The sequence below is a fragment of the Lepidochelys kempii genome, chromosome 5, assembly GCF_965140285.1.
Source record: "Lepidochelys kempii isolate rLepKem1 chromosome 5, rLepKem1.hap1, whole genome shotgun sequence".
NCBI lineage: Eukaryota > Metazoa > Chordata > Testudines > Cheloniidae > Lepidochelys > Lepidochelys kempii.
The window spans coordinates 20,667,196-20,680,894 of record NC_136384.1 but is presented as its reverse complement, the minus strand read 5'-3'; the positions used below and the strand labels follow the sequence as shown (position 1 = coordinate 20,680,894).

At 38.1% G+C, this 13,699-nt stretch overlaps 1 protein-coding gene across 6 annotated transcripts in view; it reads right to left on the bottom strand.

Annotated features, from left to right (window-relative positions):
• Nucleotides 1-9,693: 9,693 nt before the first annotated feature.
• Nucleotides 9,694-13,699, bottom strand: part of WDR7 (WD repeat domain 7) — a 385,388-nt gene continuing 381,382 nt past the window's right edge. For all 6 annotated transcript variants that reach the window (XM_073343603.2, XM_073343604.2, XM_073343606.2 and 3 more), the window contains one exon: nt 9,694-12,621. In XM_073343603.2, the coding sequence (XP_073199704.2) occupies nt 12,418-12,621 (204 nt within the window). In that variant the 3' untranslated portion in view covers nt 9,694-12,417. The remainder of the gene's footprint in view (nt 12,622-13,699) is intronic.

Here is a 13,699-nt window from a genome sequence, read left to right as displayed (position 1 = left end):
AGCAACAGCTACTCAAAATATCTTCCTACAGCTGGCTTCTTATTGGATTCAAACCTGGTTACAGTGATCGATTTTTTTTTTTTTAACTCCAGCCTTGTGTTTTGCAGTGTATTGAGCCTGGAAATGATTACAGATGTCTAATTTCATTATTCCTGCCTGTTAAACAATGAGGTTAATGTAAGCACCTCACCCTGGTGCTCTGGATACTACATTAGCTCCCCCCAACTTCTAGATTAAATTCAAAATCTTTTGGTCTTGATTTTCAAAGCTCTGAATAGCTGGCCCTGGCTACCAGGGGTGTGCCCCTCTGCTCACAGTTAGGGATTACTGCAGCACAACCATGCAGTCACAAACAACAACAGAACCGGTCAACAACAAAAGTCAGACTCATAAGAGCCAGGGACAGCTTCTCAGTGGCTGGCCTGTAGCTGTGGAACTCCTGTCCACAGGGGCTTAGAATAACCATGAATCTTACCACCTACAGCAGCGGGGGTTCTCCACCTTTCCAGACTACTGTACCCCTGGCAGGAGTCTGATATGTCTTGTGTACCCCCAAGTTTCACGTCACTTAAAAACTACTGGCTTACAAAATCAGACATAAAAATACAAAAACGTGTCACAGCACACTCTTGCTGAAAAAATTCTGACTCATTTTTACCATATAATTATAAAATAAATCAACTGGAATATAAATATTGTACCTACATTTCAGTGTACGGTATATAGAGCAGTACAAACAAGTCATTGTCTGTATGAAATTTTGGTTTGTACCTGACTTCGCTAGGGCTTTTTATGTAGCTTGTTGTAAAACTAGGCAAATATCTAGATGAGTTGATGTACCCCCGGAAGACCTTAGTACCTCCAGGGGTACCTGTACTCCTGGTTGAGAACCACTCACCTACAGGATGGACCTATCTCTTTGCAATGCCTTTCCCACAGTACAGCCACCTCACAATAGAGTAATGAGGTCAACAAATGATAGTGAGAAATGGGGAGGAAAGGAATTTACCTGCATAGCAAAGAGGAGAAAGAACCAATCATTTATGTTTAGGCTTTTCATAGACTTTATATCATTTTGTAAGATGTGTAAGATTCCACAGCATGAGTGCACGACAGATAAAGTGTCTGTCTAAGGTATATGGGCCAAATGCTTCTTTCACTTATCCCAGTATAAATCAGGAATAACTTCACTGATGACAACAGAGCTAATAACAACGTAAAACTGATGGGAGAAAAATCAAAGCTTATTGGGTTTTTATTTTAAGGTGGACATTTTCCACTCTGCAAAATGTGTTCAAATTAAAAAGTTTTGCAAATGTAACAAATATCTCCTCAGAGATGCCACTCAGCCTTCATTTAAAAAATAAAATCAACAAAAAATGCTCCACAGGAAGGGTTCATCTTTTAATTTTTCATACAAGATAAATTTTTAATTTCCAGACATCAGAAATCAGGGGAATTTCCCCATGAGGCTTGCAGTTCAAAGAACACTCTTTGGGCAAATGTTGCCATAAAGTGTTAATTCCTTATACTGAAGACTCAGACTGTACAATACTTATTTTTACTGCTGCTTTTCTTCAGACAAATTTATTACTGTTATTTTTTGAGTCTTAGCTCTTTGCTAAAAGGCTGGGCACTGCCAGAACAGCTTACTTGAACACACAGGAAAATCTCCCTAGCAAGCAGTTCTTTTATATAGTTTTGTCTGCTGAGCACAGATTTCACTGTGGTCCCATCAATTTATCCTAATGCTGCCCAATTTTGTCTTATTTTAGTTTAACTCAGCATTATTAAAAATATTAAATTTTGAAGTTGGGCAATACGAATAGGACAAGCTTGTGTACTCTTTGAAGCTACCTGCTAATGTCGGAAATTCAAACATAGGAAAGACCTGCATGGCTGCTGAAAGATTTCATTTGTAAAGTAAGATCAACTTAAATTTTTTTATATAGTTGATGTGCAGGCCCCAGCTGTGTCTGATGTTCACATTGGCTGCTGACTGGTTTGCAAACCTTTGAACTGAAACTCTACTGAAATTAATTGCTATAACTTTGAAGGTACACTTTTGAAACTTGTCATTTGTTCTTGTTGTTGTTATAGATTTCTGCCTACACTGTTCTTCTGCTCTGGACGTATATATACACTCACTAAGCTCCAGTGTGCTGTTCCTATGTTCCAAAGGGAACAGGTTGAAATGACAGTCATGTTTTCTATTCCAACGTAGGAAGGAAAGAAGGAAGACGGAGGTATCACAAAGTTGTATTGTTTGTGGTTTCCTAGGCAAGAGGGGTTTGATTTGAGTCGGGTAGGAGGGTGGAGAAGATGGAGCTGTGCAGGAATCTTCATAATTTCTATCCTCTAAACAGGAAGGAAATATGTGCTATAAACTTTGATAATTGTAAGAATCCTAGGTTTCAGAGTAGCAGACATGTTAGTCTGTATTTGCAAAAAGAAAAGGAGTACTTGTGGCACCTTAGAGACTAACCAATTTATTTGAGCATAAGCTTTCGTGAGCTACAGCTCACTTCATCGCTGTAGCTCATGAAAGCTTATGCTCAAATAAATTGGTTAGTCTCTAAGGTGCCACAAGTACTCCCTTTTCTTTTTGTAAGAATCCTAGATGCTCTTCAGTGAAACCAAGACCTTGCTCTCAACTGAAAATGTTTAAAACCAGCCTTGCAGCATTGTGAGGAGTTTTTTTTTTATTTCTGGAAAGCACTTGAAATCTAACCCGAGGTCACAAGTTAAATTAATTAGATGTTCACAAGCTCATCATTTACTAGACTGTGGTCTAAATCAGAGAATTGCCTCACACAGATACACTACAAGACATCAACAAGAAAACAATCTAACCTTGGAGGAGCCAGTATAGCTGGGTTGGTAGTTACATTTGGGACAGAAGGTCAAGTTGCCCGCAGGATTTGGGCTTATAGCAATGCTCTTGCTGCAATGCAGTACTTGGGGAATGCTATGCTGTCAAAGATGCTGTCCATCAGATGATATATTCAACTTGGGGCTCTTCTGTTGGTCTCTGTTGATAATTAAAGCTCCTGTAGCATTTACCACAGAGGAGAGGGAATAACTTTGGTTCCTCTCCAATATTCCCTGATAACAAAATAGGTTCTAAATGTGAGAGATATTGCTAAGCATATAAAGGTTCCTCCATTTACTTGCAGACATTAGCCTGCTTGTACAAGGTTTATTTTTTTTAAAACAGGCACTATATAAGGTCAAACCCTACACATTTCTAAAGTGTTCTTTTTCAGGCTTTGGGTTTACCCTGTAAGCTTGCACTGCAGTTTTCTGTATTATCTGGTTAACATGCCTTGTGAAGCCCTTTCAAATGGCTTTAAAAGCCCTTTATTTCACACTTTTGTGAAGTATACACTATAACTCTGGTGATATTTGCTTTACAGTTCTGATTGTGCCCTAATAGGTATATTCTTATCTTAAGGTTTTGGGAATTAAGCCACCATCCAAATGAGAACATAGCTCTTTAATGTTTTAACTAAAATAAAGCAAGATGTGTTTAAATGCATCTCTGAGTCAGCTGCGAGGGATGTCCATTGTCTTCAAGAAATATATATAATGTAAAACTGTAGCATCATGCTATTTGGCAAAATCTTTGATCAATACATTTAATGCAATTTAGCTTGTGCCAACCTCTGTAATTTGCATTTTGAAATAGCCCTGTTTTCAAGTGTGATTGACAGATTTTGAAGAGGACATTTAACACCAATTATGAGGGAAATCCTGCCCCTACTGAAGTCAATGCGAGTTTTGTCACCGACAAACCTTCAATGGGCCAGGATTTCACCCTATGGATTTATACGATTTAGAAGCAAGAGTTCCATACACTGCACTTGAAATGAGACTCCTTCTACCTGCACAGGGATGCCACAGAAGCAGCAGCCCAGTGGCATATAAAAGCAGGAAAGGCATACCTTCCTTTCTGTTTGAGTGCAACAAGCCTGAAAAGTTTAGTGCAATTTTTTATACAATTTTCTCCCTATAAATTTCAAGTGGCCTCTCATCACAGGTGTCGGACTCCAAGGGGATGGACCATCTGTGGATGGACCATCTGTGATGCTTTTAGTATTACCTGTCATTAGGGCATAGCCATTAAGTCATTTGCACCAATTCACACCGAGTATCATGTGGGAGTTTGGAGATAACCTGCTTATGTAATTAACAAAGCACAAATACACCATCCCTTATCTTAATCTCTCTCTCATTTGTTTTTTTTCCCCCTCTCAGTCTTCATTCACACTCTTGTATTCTGATTGCCACAGAAATCCCTCCCTTGATCCCCGCTGCCTCTGCCCTTTTACCTCCAAGCTTCTTGAGTGTGCCCCTCATATCGCTGCCTTGAAGGTCCCCCGCTCACCCCCAAAACCTTCTAATCAAGCTTGTCACTCGGAGTAACTACCCTTACTAGCCTCTTCCTGACCAACTTCCAGCACTACACTCTGTTAGTCTCTAAGGTGCCACAAGTACTCCTCGTGCTTTCTGCTGACACAGACTAACACGGCTACCACTCTGAAATCTGTCACCATGCAAGGCACTGCATTTAGCCATATGAAGTGGAAATCCATCAACTTCATCAAAGAACTCAGACAGACACAGACAGACATCATCTTCCTTTCCAAATGCAAACAGATGGACATCATACCAAAAGGACTGAAGGTAAAAAATCCATTGCGATCTACATACCTCACAGACTATGCTGACAGATTGTGCCACACGGTCTCAAAGAAACTGCGGAACCACCTCATCAACATCCTCTACAGCAAACGAAAAGATTAAGAATAAGCTCTCAAAACTAGATACTCTCATAAAAAAACAACCTTCCATACAAACTTCCTTGTGGCTGGACTTTACAAAAACTAGACAGGCCATTTACAACACACACTTTGCTTCTCTACAAAGGAAAAAGGACATGAAACTATCTAAACTACTACATGCCACAAGGGGCCGCAACAGTGGTTCCCTTACCCCACCCACCAATATTTTAATCTATCCAGCTATACTCTGAGCCCAGCAGAAGAATCTGTCCTATCTCGGGGCCTCTCCTTCTACCCCTCCACCCCCACGAACATGATACAGTTCTGTGGTGACCTAGAACCCTACTTTTGACATCTCCAACACAAGGAATATTTCCAAGACGCCTCTGAACAGCATACTAACCCACAGAAACCTTCCTACCAACACTAACAAAAAGAAAGACTCTGCGTGGACTCCTCCTGAAGGTCGAAACAGCAGACTGGACTTCTACATAGAGTGCTTCCGCTGACGTGCACGGGCTGAAATTGTGGAAAAGCAGCATCACTTGCCCCATAACCTCAGCCGTGCAGAACGCAATGCCATCCACAGCCTCAGGAACAACTCTGACATCATAATCAAAAAGGCTTACAAAGAAGGTGCTGTCGTCATCATGAATAGGTCAGAATATGAACGAGAGGCTGCTAGGCAGCTCTCTAACACCACATTCTACAGGCCATTACCCTGATCCCACTGAGGGTTACCAAAAGAAATGACACCATCTGCTCAAGAAACTCCCTGAAAAAGCACAAGAACAAATCTGCACAGACACACCCCTAGAACCCCAACCAGGGGTATTCTATCTGCTACCCAAGATCCATAAACCTGGAAATCATGGATACCCCATCATCTCAGGCATTGGCATCCTGACAGCAGGATTGTCTGGCTATGTAGACTCCCTCCTCAGGCCCTACGCTACCAGCACTCCTAGCTATCTTCGAGACACCACTGACTTCCTGAGGAAACTACAATCCATTGGTGATCTTCAGGAAAACACCATCCTGGTCACTATGGATGTAGAAGCCCTCTACACCAACATTCCACACAAAGATGGACTACAAGCCATCAGGAACAGCATCCCTGACAATGTCACAAAAAGCCTGGTGGCTGAGCTTTGTGACTTTGTCCTCACCCACAAATATTTCACATTTGGGGACAATGTACACCTTCAAATCAGCGGCACTGCTATGGGTACCCGCATGGCCCCATAGTATGCCAACATTTTTATGGCTGACTTAGAACAACGCTTCCTCAGCTCTCGTCCCCTAACGCCCCTACTCTACTTGTGCTACATTGATGACATCTTCATCATCTGGACCCATGGAAAAGAAGCCCTTGAGGAATTACACCATGATTTCAACAATTTCCATCCCACCATCAACCTCAGCCTGGACCAGTCCACACGAGAGATCCACTTCCTGGACACTACAGTGCTAATAAGCGATGGTCACATAAACACCACCCTATACTGGAAACCTACTGACCGCTATACTTACCTACATGCCTCCAGCTTTCATCCAGACCACACCACACGATCCATTGTCTACAACCAAGCTCTACGATACAACCGCATTTGCTCCAACCCCTCAGACAAAGACAAACACCTACTAGATCTCTATCAAGTGTTCTTACAACTACAGTACCCACCTGCTGAAGTGAAGAAACAGATTGACAGAGCCAGAAGAGTACCCAGAAGTTACCTACTACAGGACAGGCCCAAGAAAGAAAATAACAGAATGCCACTAACCATCACCTTCAGCCCCCAACTAAAACCTCACCAGTGCATCATCAAGGATCTACAACCTATCCTGAAGGGCAACCCATCACTCTCACATGTCTTGGGAGACAGGCCAGTCCTTGCCTACAGACAGCCCGCCAACCTGAAGCAAATACTCACCAGCATCCACACACCACACAACAAAAACACTACCCCAGGAACCTATCCTTGCAACAAAGCCCGTTGCCAATTCTGTCCCCTTTCTATTCAAGGGATACCATCATAGGACCTAATCACATCAGCCATGCCATCACAGGCTCGTTCACCTGCACATCTACCAATGTGATATATGCCATCATGTATCAGCAATGCCCCTCTGCCATGTACATTGACCAAACTGGACAGTCTCTACTCAAAAGAATAAATGGACACAAATCAGACGTCAAGAATTATAACATTCAAAAACCAGTCAGAGAACACTTCAACCTCCCTGGACACCCAATTACAGACCTAAAAGTAGCAATTCTTCAAAAAAAACCTTCAAAAACAGACTCCAATGAGAAACAGCAGAACTGGAATTAATCTGCAAAATGGACACCATTAATTTAGGCTTGAATAAAGACTGGGAGTGGATGAGTCATTATACTAACTAAAAACTATTTCCCCATGCTAATTTTCCCCCTCTGTTACTCACACCTTCTTGTCAACTGTTTGAAATGGGCCATCCTGATTATCACTATAAAAGTTTTTTTTCTCCTGCTGATAATGGCCCACCTTAATCAATTGGTCTCATTAAGAGTTGGTATGGCAACCCCTATTTTTTCATGTTCTCTGAATATATATATCTTCCTACTGTATTTTCCACTGCATGCAGCTGATGAAATGGGCTTTAGCCCATGAAAGCTTATGCTCAAATAAATTTGTTAGTCTCTAAGGTGCCACAAGTCCTCCTCGTTCTCTCATCTGTGGCTTGTGACAGTCATTCACTCCCTCCTGAATTTGCTTTGCACTTGGAAGTCATAATCCTGTTTCCTTCCCTCGATATGTTTATTTCCTTTACATATTCATGAGCCAGTTCTTACCTTTCTATCCCCCTACCATAAAAATTCTTATCTATGGCTTGCCTCACTTCAACTTACATTCAGATCACGGTATATCATACATTCCCTCCTCTCTAGGCTGTTCAAAACTCTGCTGTGCTCTAGATAACATTTCATGACAGTACTATTAGGCTTTGTATTAAATGCCTCCAGGCACACATTTGTTCATTTACATTATTCAGAACTGCAATTTTTTTCATGTAAAACTAGTCTTCATATGCTATCTCACCTCTGAGTTAAAGGTGTGGATTCAGGTCTAATTCTAGGATTTGGATTTATATTCCAAATCAGTACCAACACTGCAATACAGGTATAAGCCTTCGGATCCTATTATATTCTACCCTTTTCTGGTGGCTGTCCATGCTAAGAATTCTATAATACTTTACCAAGGTGTAGGGGAAATTCCATTCTCGCTCTCAATACCATTGATTATAAAGATAAAAGCTATTGCTAAAGACAAAATGGTTGCTCCATTTGCCTAATTTGTCTCCGCACCACCAGCAAGTAATTCATTGATTTGTAAAGTAGTTTTGGTGTAAAACATGTGCAAAAGAAATTTTAACCATTCTATATGGTGCACATGATATATAAAACCAGATTAAATTACCCAAGAAAGAAAATATTACATTGCCACATAAATGACAAATATTGATCATTTTGCATCAAAATGAAATCATGCCAAATCATAAATAATAAAAGTGCTTGAATATAGGTATATAGCAGGCAGTAAGCAGATTTACCACATAATTAAAGTGCTTAAGGCAAAACATAGACTTCTGGTATTTTCTAATTTCTAGTAAATCAGGGTGAGCCGGTAAATTCTGAGATCACTTAATTTAAAAGTATATTTACAAGTTAAATCTAACTGTAGTCTCTATTCTATAAAGTAAACAGCAAGGAAACAGTGAGCATCTAATTTTTGAAATTCTTCTGGCTTTTCTTTTTGACCTTTGGTATTTGTATGTATCGACGCTTTCTCTAAACCATTGTACAAAAACACCTTGAAGTGTCAAGCTTTAAAAATGAGTCTTCGTTTCTCTTTCTCCTGTGCAGCTTGGATTATCTTGGCCTTGTCAAAATACATTCTCTAGTTAGAGGTTGAAAATATTTCCCTCCTGGCTCCTAAGTATTGATTTTTCAACACTCAACTCTGTCTGTCAGCTGAAGAGGTGAAAGGTGAAAGTTCATCCAGAACTGCCTGGCTTTACCTTCCTATTAATGTCATGCCCTTTCCACATTTGATCAGTTTATGTGATCACCAACAAACTGTTATTAAGCATATTTTACCTATGAGAAAATATTTAAGTCATGAATGATTTTAACACATACACACACCTTGAAAATTCAGGACTCAAATATGTTGCAACCAACTCCTTTTGTTTTTATCTATTTTTTTAAAGTCTTGTTATGTAAATGATTGACTCAATTCAAACTGTACTATCTTATCTGAACACTAAGAGAAAGATTACATTTACTGCTTATGCTGTAAACCTTTTTAAGCAATAATGATCAATTTTGTTATTCTTGCTCAAACGCAATCATGCTTTTTCTTACTAGGGGGGATGCAAATTCAAATCCAAACAAAGTATTACATTAAACAAATTTAATAATCTCAGCTCAGTTTCCAGTGAACAGTAGTCCATGTCAGAAAATCTCGATGCATAATTTGGTTCCATTACTCTCCCTCTTAAGAGAGATCTAGGGCTTGAATAACCAGAAGAGAGCATAGCTTTACCCACGCTACAGAGGATGTTGCTGAGGTTCTGGAAGATCATCACCATCTTTAACTGGTTGACTCACACTGTTCTCATAGACAGAAAAGATAATAGCTTTCCCTCAGCACTTTCCGACTTCTTTTTTTGTTAAGGAGGCCTTGAGTCTCTTGAACATGAATCTTCATCCAACTTAGTGAAATGTAACCTTATTCAAATAAATGTAAGAATTTATTTCTGTGCATAAGAAAAATAAAAATGAATGTCAAGTAAGTAATGGAACTAAGGATGCATTTGTGTGTGATCACATCACAGTTAGGATGATAATATAGGAACAATATCCTTCAATACTGTTCAGTTTTATTTCACAAACATATGTACATAGCATTAATACATACAGTAGCATTTAAGTGGAATCAAGAAATTTCTTGAGAGGCAAACATTTTCATCATTTAACATTCACAGTGACTTCAATCATTACAACATTTTCATACAGTTATCTCATCATGTCATCTTTAGCTTGTAAACCGCCAATAAAGCCACATACATCTCTACATTTACAAGGACAAGTCCAAATACAGTACCAACAAATCAATAAAATACTAAAAGCTTACACTGGAATGACAACACAAATTTTACTGCAGTGCTGAGAAATCTAATCTGTGATGAAATTTGGGAGTAGGGTTAACAAAGTCACTGAAATGAAGATTTGTGTTTAACTAATGTGCAAATATTAGTTAAGCAGTTAGATAATCTATTTCCACCCACTAAGCATTACTGCATTTTCTAGCCAAGTAACACTAACTCCACATTAGATTGCAATCCTGACTGTTGCTTTAGATGTGTTGTATAAAACATTTGCAGAAGTTGTCATAATCTTCTGAAAATTTTGCTAATTTAGCTTTTGCTACATTTAACTATTTTTCAGTACTGGAAGTAGATTGCCCTCTTTCTTTTACAATTTTTTTGTAATCCATTAAATTTTTAGTTTAAAGCAAACTTTTAATTACACATGCAATGCAAGATCTTTTACTGTATACTAAAGAAAATCTTCTTTAGCATACCCATTGCTACTGTGTTTCCATTTAGATTTTAAAAATAAACATATATGTACTTGAAAAATATTATAACAAGTAAATATGACTTTGGAATGCCTATAGAAGAATGAATAAAATGTACCTTTTAATTTTCCTCATATGCCTATACTTAAATGTAGCACTATAGCATTTGATTCTACAGACAAATATTGTATATGCTGTGTAATTCTTTGCTTCTTGTCATAGAGACCTACATATATCTCTTTATAAATACAATGTACATGCATGTTGTATAAGTTTACTTTAAGGAAAAGCATCAAAAATTCTACTACAGAATTTTACCACCACTATATACTACAGCCTTGCCATAGTTAGAAAGAATAAGATTTACAGCAATATGAGATAAACATTCCTAATGGTCTTAATTTCTTACTTTGTTTGTAAAAACTATAGTAAACAACAGATATGTTGATTCTGGACTGTAGATCCTACTTTCATGTATAGTGTACTATACAGAGTGCCTCTAGAAAACAATGCATTTGAAATTTAGAAGCCATTATTTTCTTTGTTCATTTTTTCTCATTCTATTGGATTTTATGGCAAGTACCACCTTTAACTTTATGTCATCATTTAATGTGAGCCTTGTCTCTACTGTGAGTTTTCTAGACAAAAATGGCAAAGAAAATAAAAGCTATACAAACACTTATATCAATATGTTTAAATAAAATAGTATTTTATGGATTTTTTTTTTACTTTGAGCATAAACCAGCATATTTTTCACATTATTCGATATTTCACAAAATGAGATATGTAAGAAAGAGGGAAAATGTGAACAATTACAGCTTACATTACAGAAGAATTCTCTTACTGCGGAAAATGTTTAAATATATTGGATTCAAATAACAACTAACTCACCTTTTACATATTTTCCATAATTTTTGAGTTGTTAAATATCAGTGATATCTGTGTTTCCATCAAGCGCACTTGCATTCTTACTCAGTCCTTCAATGAAGCCAAACTGAGTTTGTGACACTGCAATAGTTTATACAGCAACAGGATGTGATGGCATAAATGCAGGATTCTCATTTTCCTGCAAGTTCCAGCACAAGTGGGAAAGAGAAAGGTCTTTTTAAAATATAAATATCTGCAGTAGAAGCAAAGGGAATACAGAAAAAACACAGCTTTGTGCATAAGTATTCTTTTTTTCAAGTTTCATTTCCCCTCTTTAAGAGATTCTTGGTATTTACATGTGGACGGCTCATTCTTTCTTCCAGGTCACAAAAACAATGACCTAGTATGCCACAACTTCCAATTCAAGCAAGAACTTAAACTTTATGAGAGGAAATAGACTTCTTCAAAATGAGAACAATGGCTACTCTTTTCCTGAAAACCTAATTCCTCATATACTTTCTCATGAATCCCATTACAGTTATCCCCAAGAAGCTAACTGCTAAACCCTATGAAACCTCACCCAATGATCACCCCATAGTCACTAGAAGAAAGTACATGTAAACATAGAACCTTTTTGGTAAACAGTAAGCTTCTTTAAGAACCTCAAAAGGAAAATAATATTTATAATTAGGACTGCTCTGCATTACTTCCATTTAAAATGTAAAAGTGACTTGATTCAGCCCAACTTCAGAGGTTGGGGTATGATTCCTGAAAATACTGATCTAGTCAAGGAGTACAACCTCAGTGATGTTGATTTTTTTCAGCTTCTGTTGCACCAAGCAACAAGAGCTTTCCCAATAGCCATCTTCGTCCCTCTTATCAACGGCAAGAAAAAACTACATGGTGATAGAATAACCACACTTGGTTGAGCTGGTGGACATACCTCTGAATCAATAGCTGGCAGAAGCAAGATTCTGCTCTAGGGAACCATGCAGAAATGTTGCAGTCTGGCTGGTCCCATTGGATGATTTATATAGGCACTGGTGTGGGTAATCCAGTGTTACAAAAGAACAGAGAAAGAGAGAATTACAGGGAATTTTACAACAAAAAATATATTTCTAGCAACAGAGAGCCTGACTCTAGACCATAAATCGATGTTCTTTGCCATCATGTGCCATAAGAATAACATTGCGATTGGAAGTCCAGATCAGCCGTGCCAATTTGAGTGCATTGTGTGAACCTGGTGAGGCAGGCTGGACAGGAGGCACCTGGTATGTTTTAATACAACGGAGCTGAGGTGCAGAATTCAGCATTCCAATACTTCCCAAAAGAGAGGTGTTCATCTGCAGTAATAGAAAAAGAAAGAGTCAACACTGAAACCAAAGGGTTTCTTGTGAAGAATAATTTAATGTGAAACAAAGCCTTTTCTCTTTGATATTTGCAGAAAACTTTTAATAAGACCTCCCAGTACCAGCTAAATGGCTGCCCTCTCTAATGATCTTCAATTAAAATTTTATTTAGTTCACCAAAAAACACTGTTTTAAACTAAAGAGATGCTGAGAATCTAAGCAGTATGTTTGCAAATGCTTAATTAACTCTATACACAACTCTGCAAAATGAAACTAGTTGTGCTAAATTTAGTAGTGCATATATTACTGCTTTCCTTTTTTCTACCCATCTGTAGACTTTACATTGGTATAAACATAAGAACATAAGAATGGCCATACTGGGTCAGACCAAAGGTCCATCCAGCCCAGTATCCTGTCTACCGACAGTGGCCAATGCCAGGTACCCCAGAGGGAGTGAACCTAACAGGTAATGATCTAGTGATCTCTCTCCTGCCATCCATCTCCACCCTCTGACAAACAGAGAATAGGGACATCCTGGCTACATTATCTTAAACGACACTTTTACAGCCAGATTTTAAAATGTTCTCCTCCCTTTTTTCCCTGCAAGACATGATGAAAATGATTTTTTTTAAATTGGACTAAATGGAGAAATAAAGTACAGCCAAGTTTCTGGCTTTTGTAAGTTACACTCTTTTGCAAGGCATGGAAACTCAGCGAAGTTTAGAAACAGAATTAGTGGTAAAGAAATTAATTCCAGTCTCATCATTTGCCTTTTTAAAATTCCATTTTCCTTTGATTCTATCTACTTCAAATTAAATAGTGAGATCTGAACCAACATATTAGCTTAAACCTATAATGAAGTCTATCACTTTAATATATTAAAAAGTATCACCTACAATTTCTTTATATTCATTTAAACAATAGCATTTCAGAACTGAAGTAAGTAATCAAAAATTATAAATTATAATTGTTATATTTCTTCTGGAATATATATTGAAACGTTAGAATTACAAAAATTAGAGATGGAAAAGACTTTTTGGATGCTGGAGTATATCTGCACGACAGAACAAGA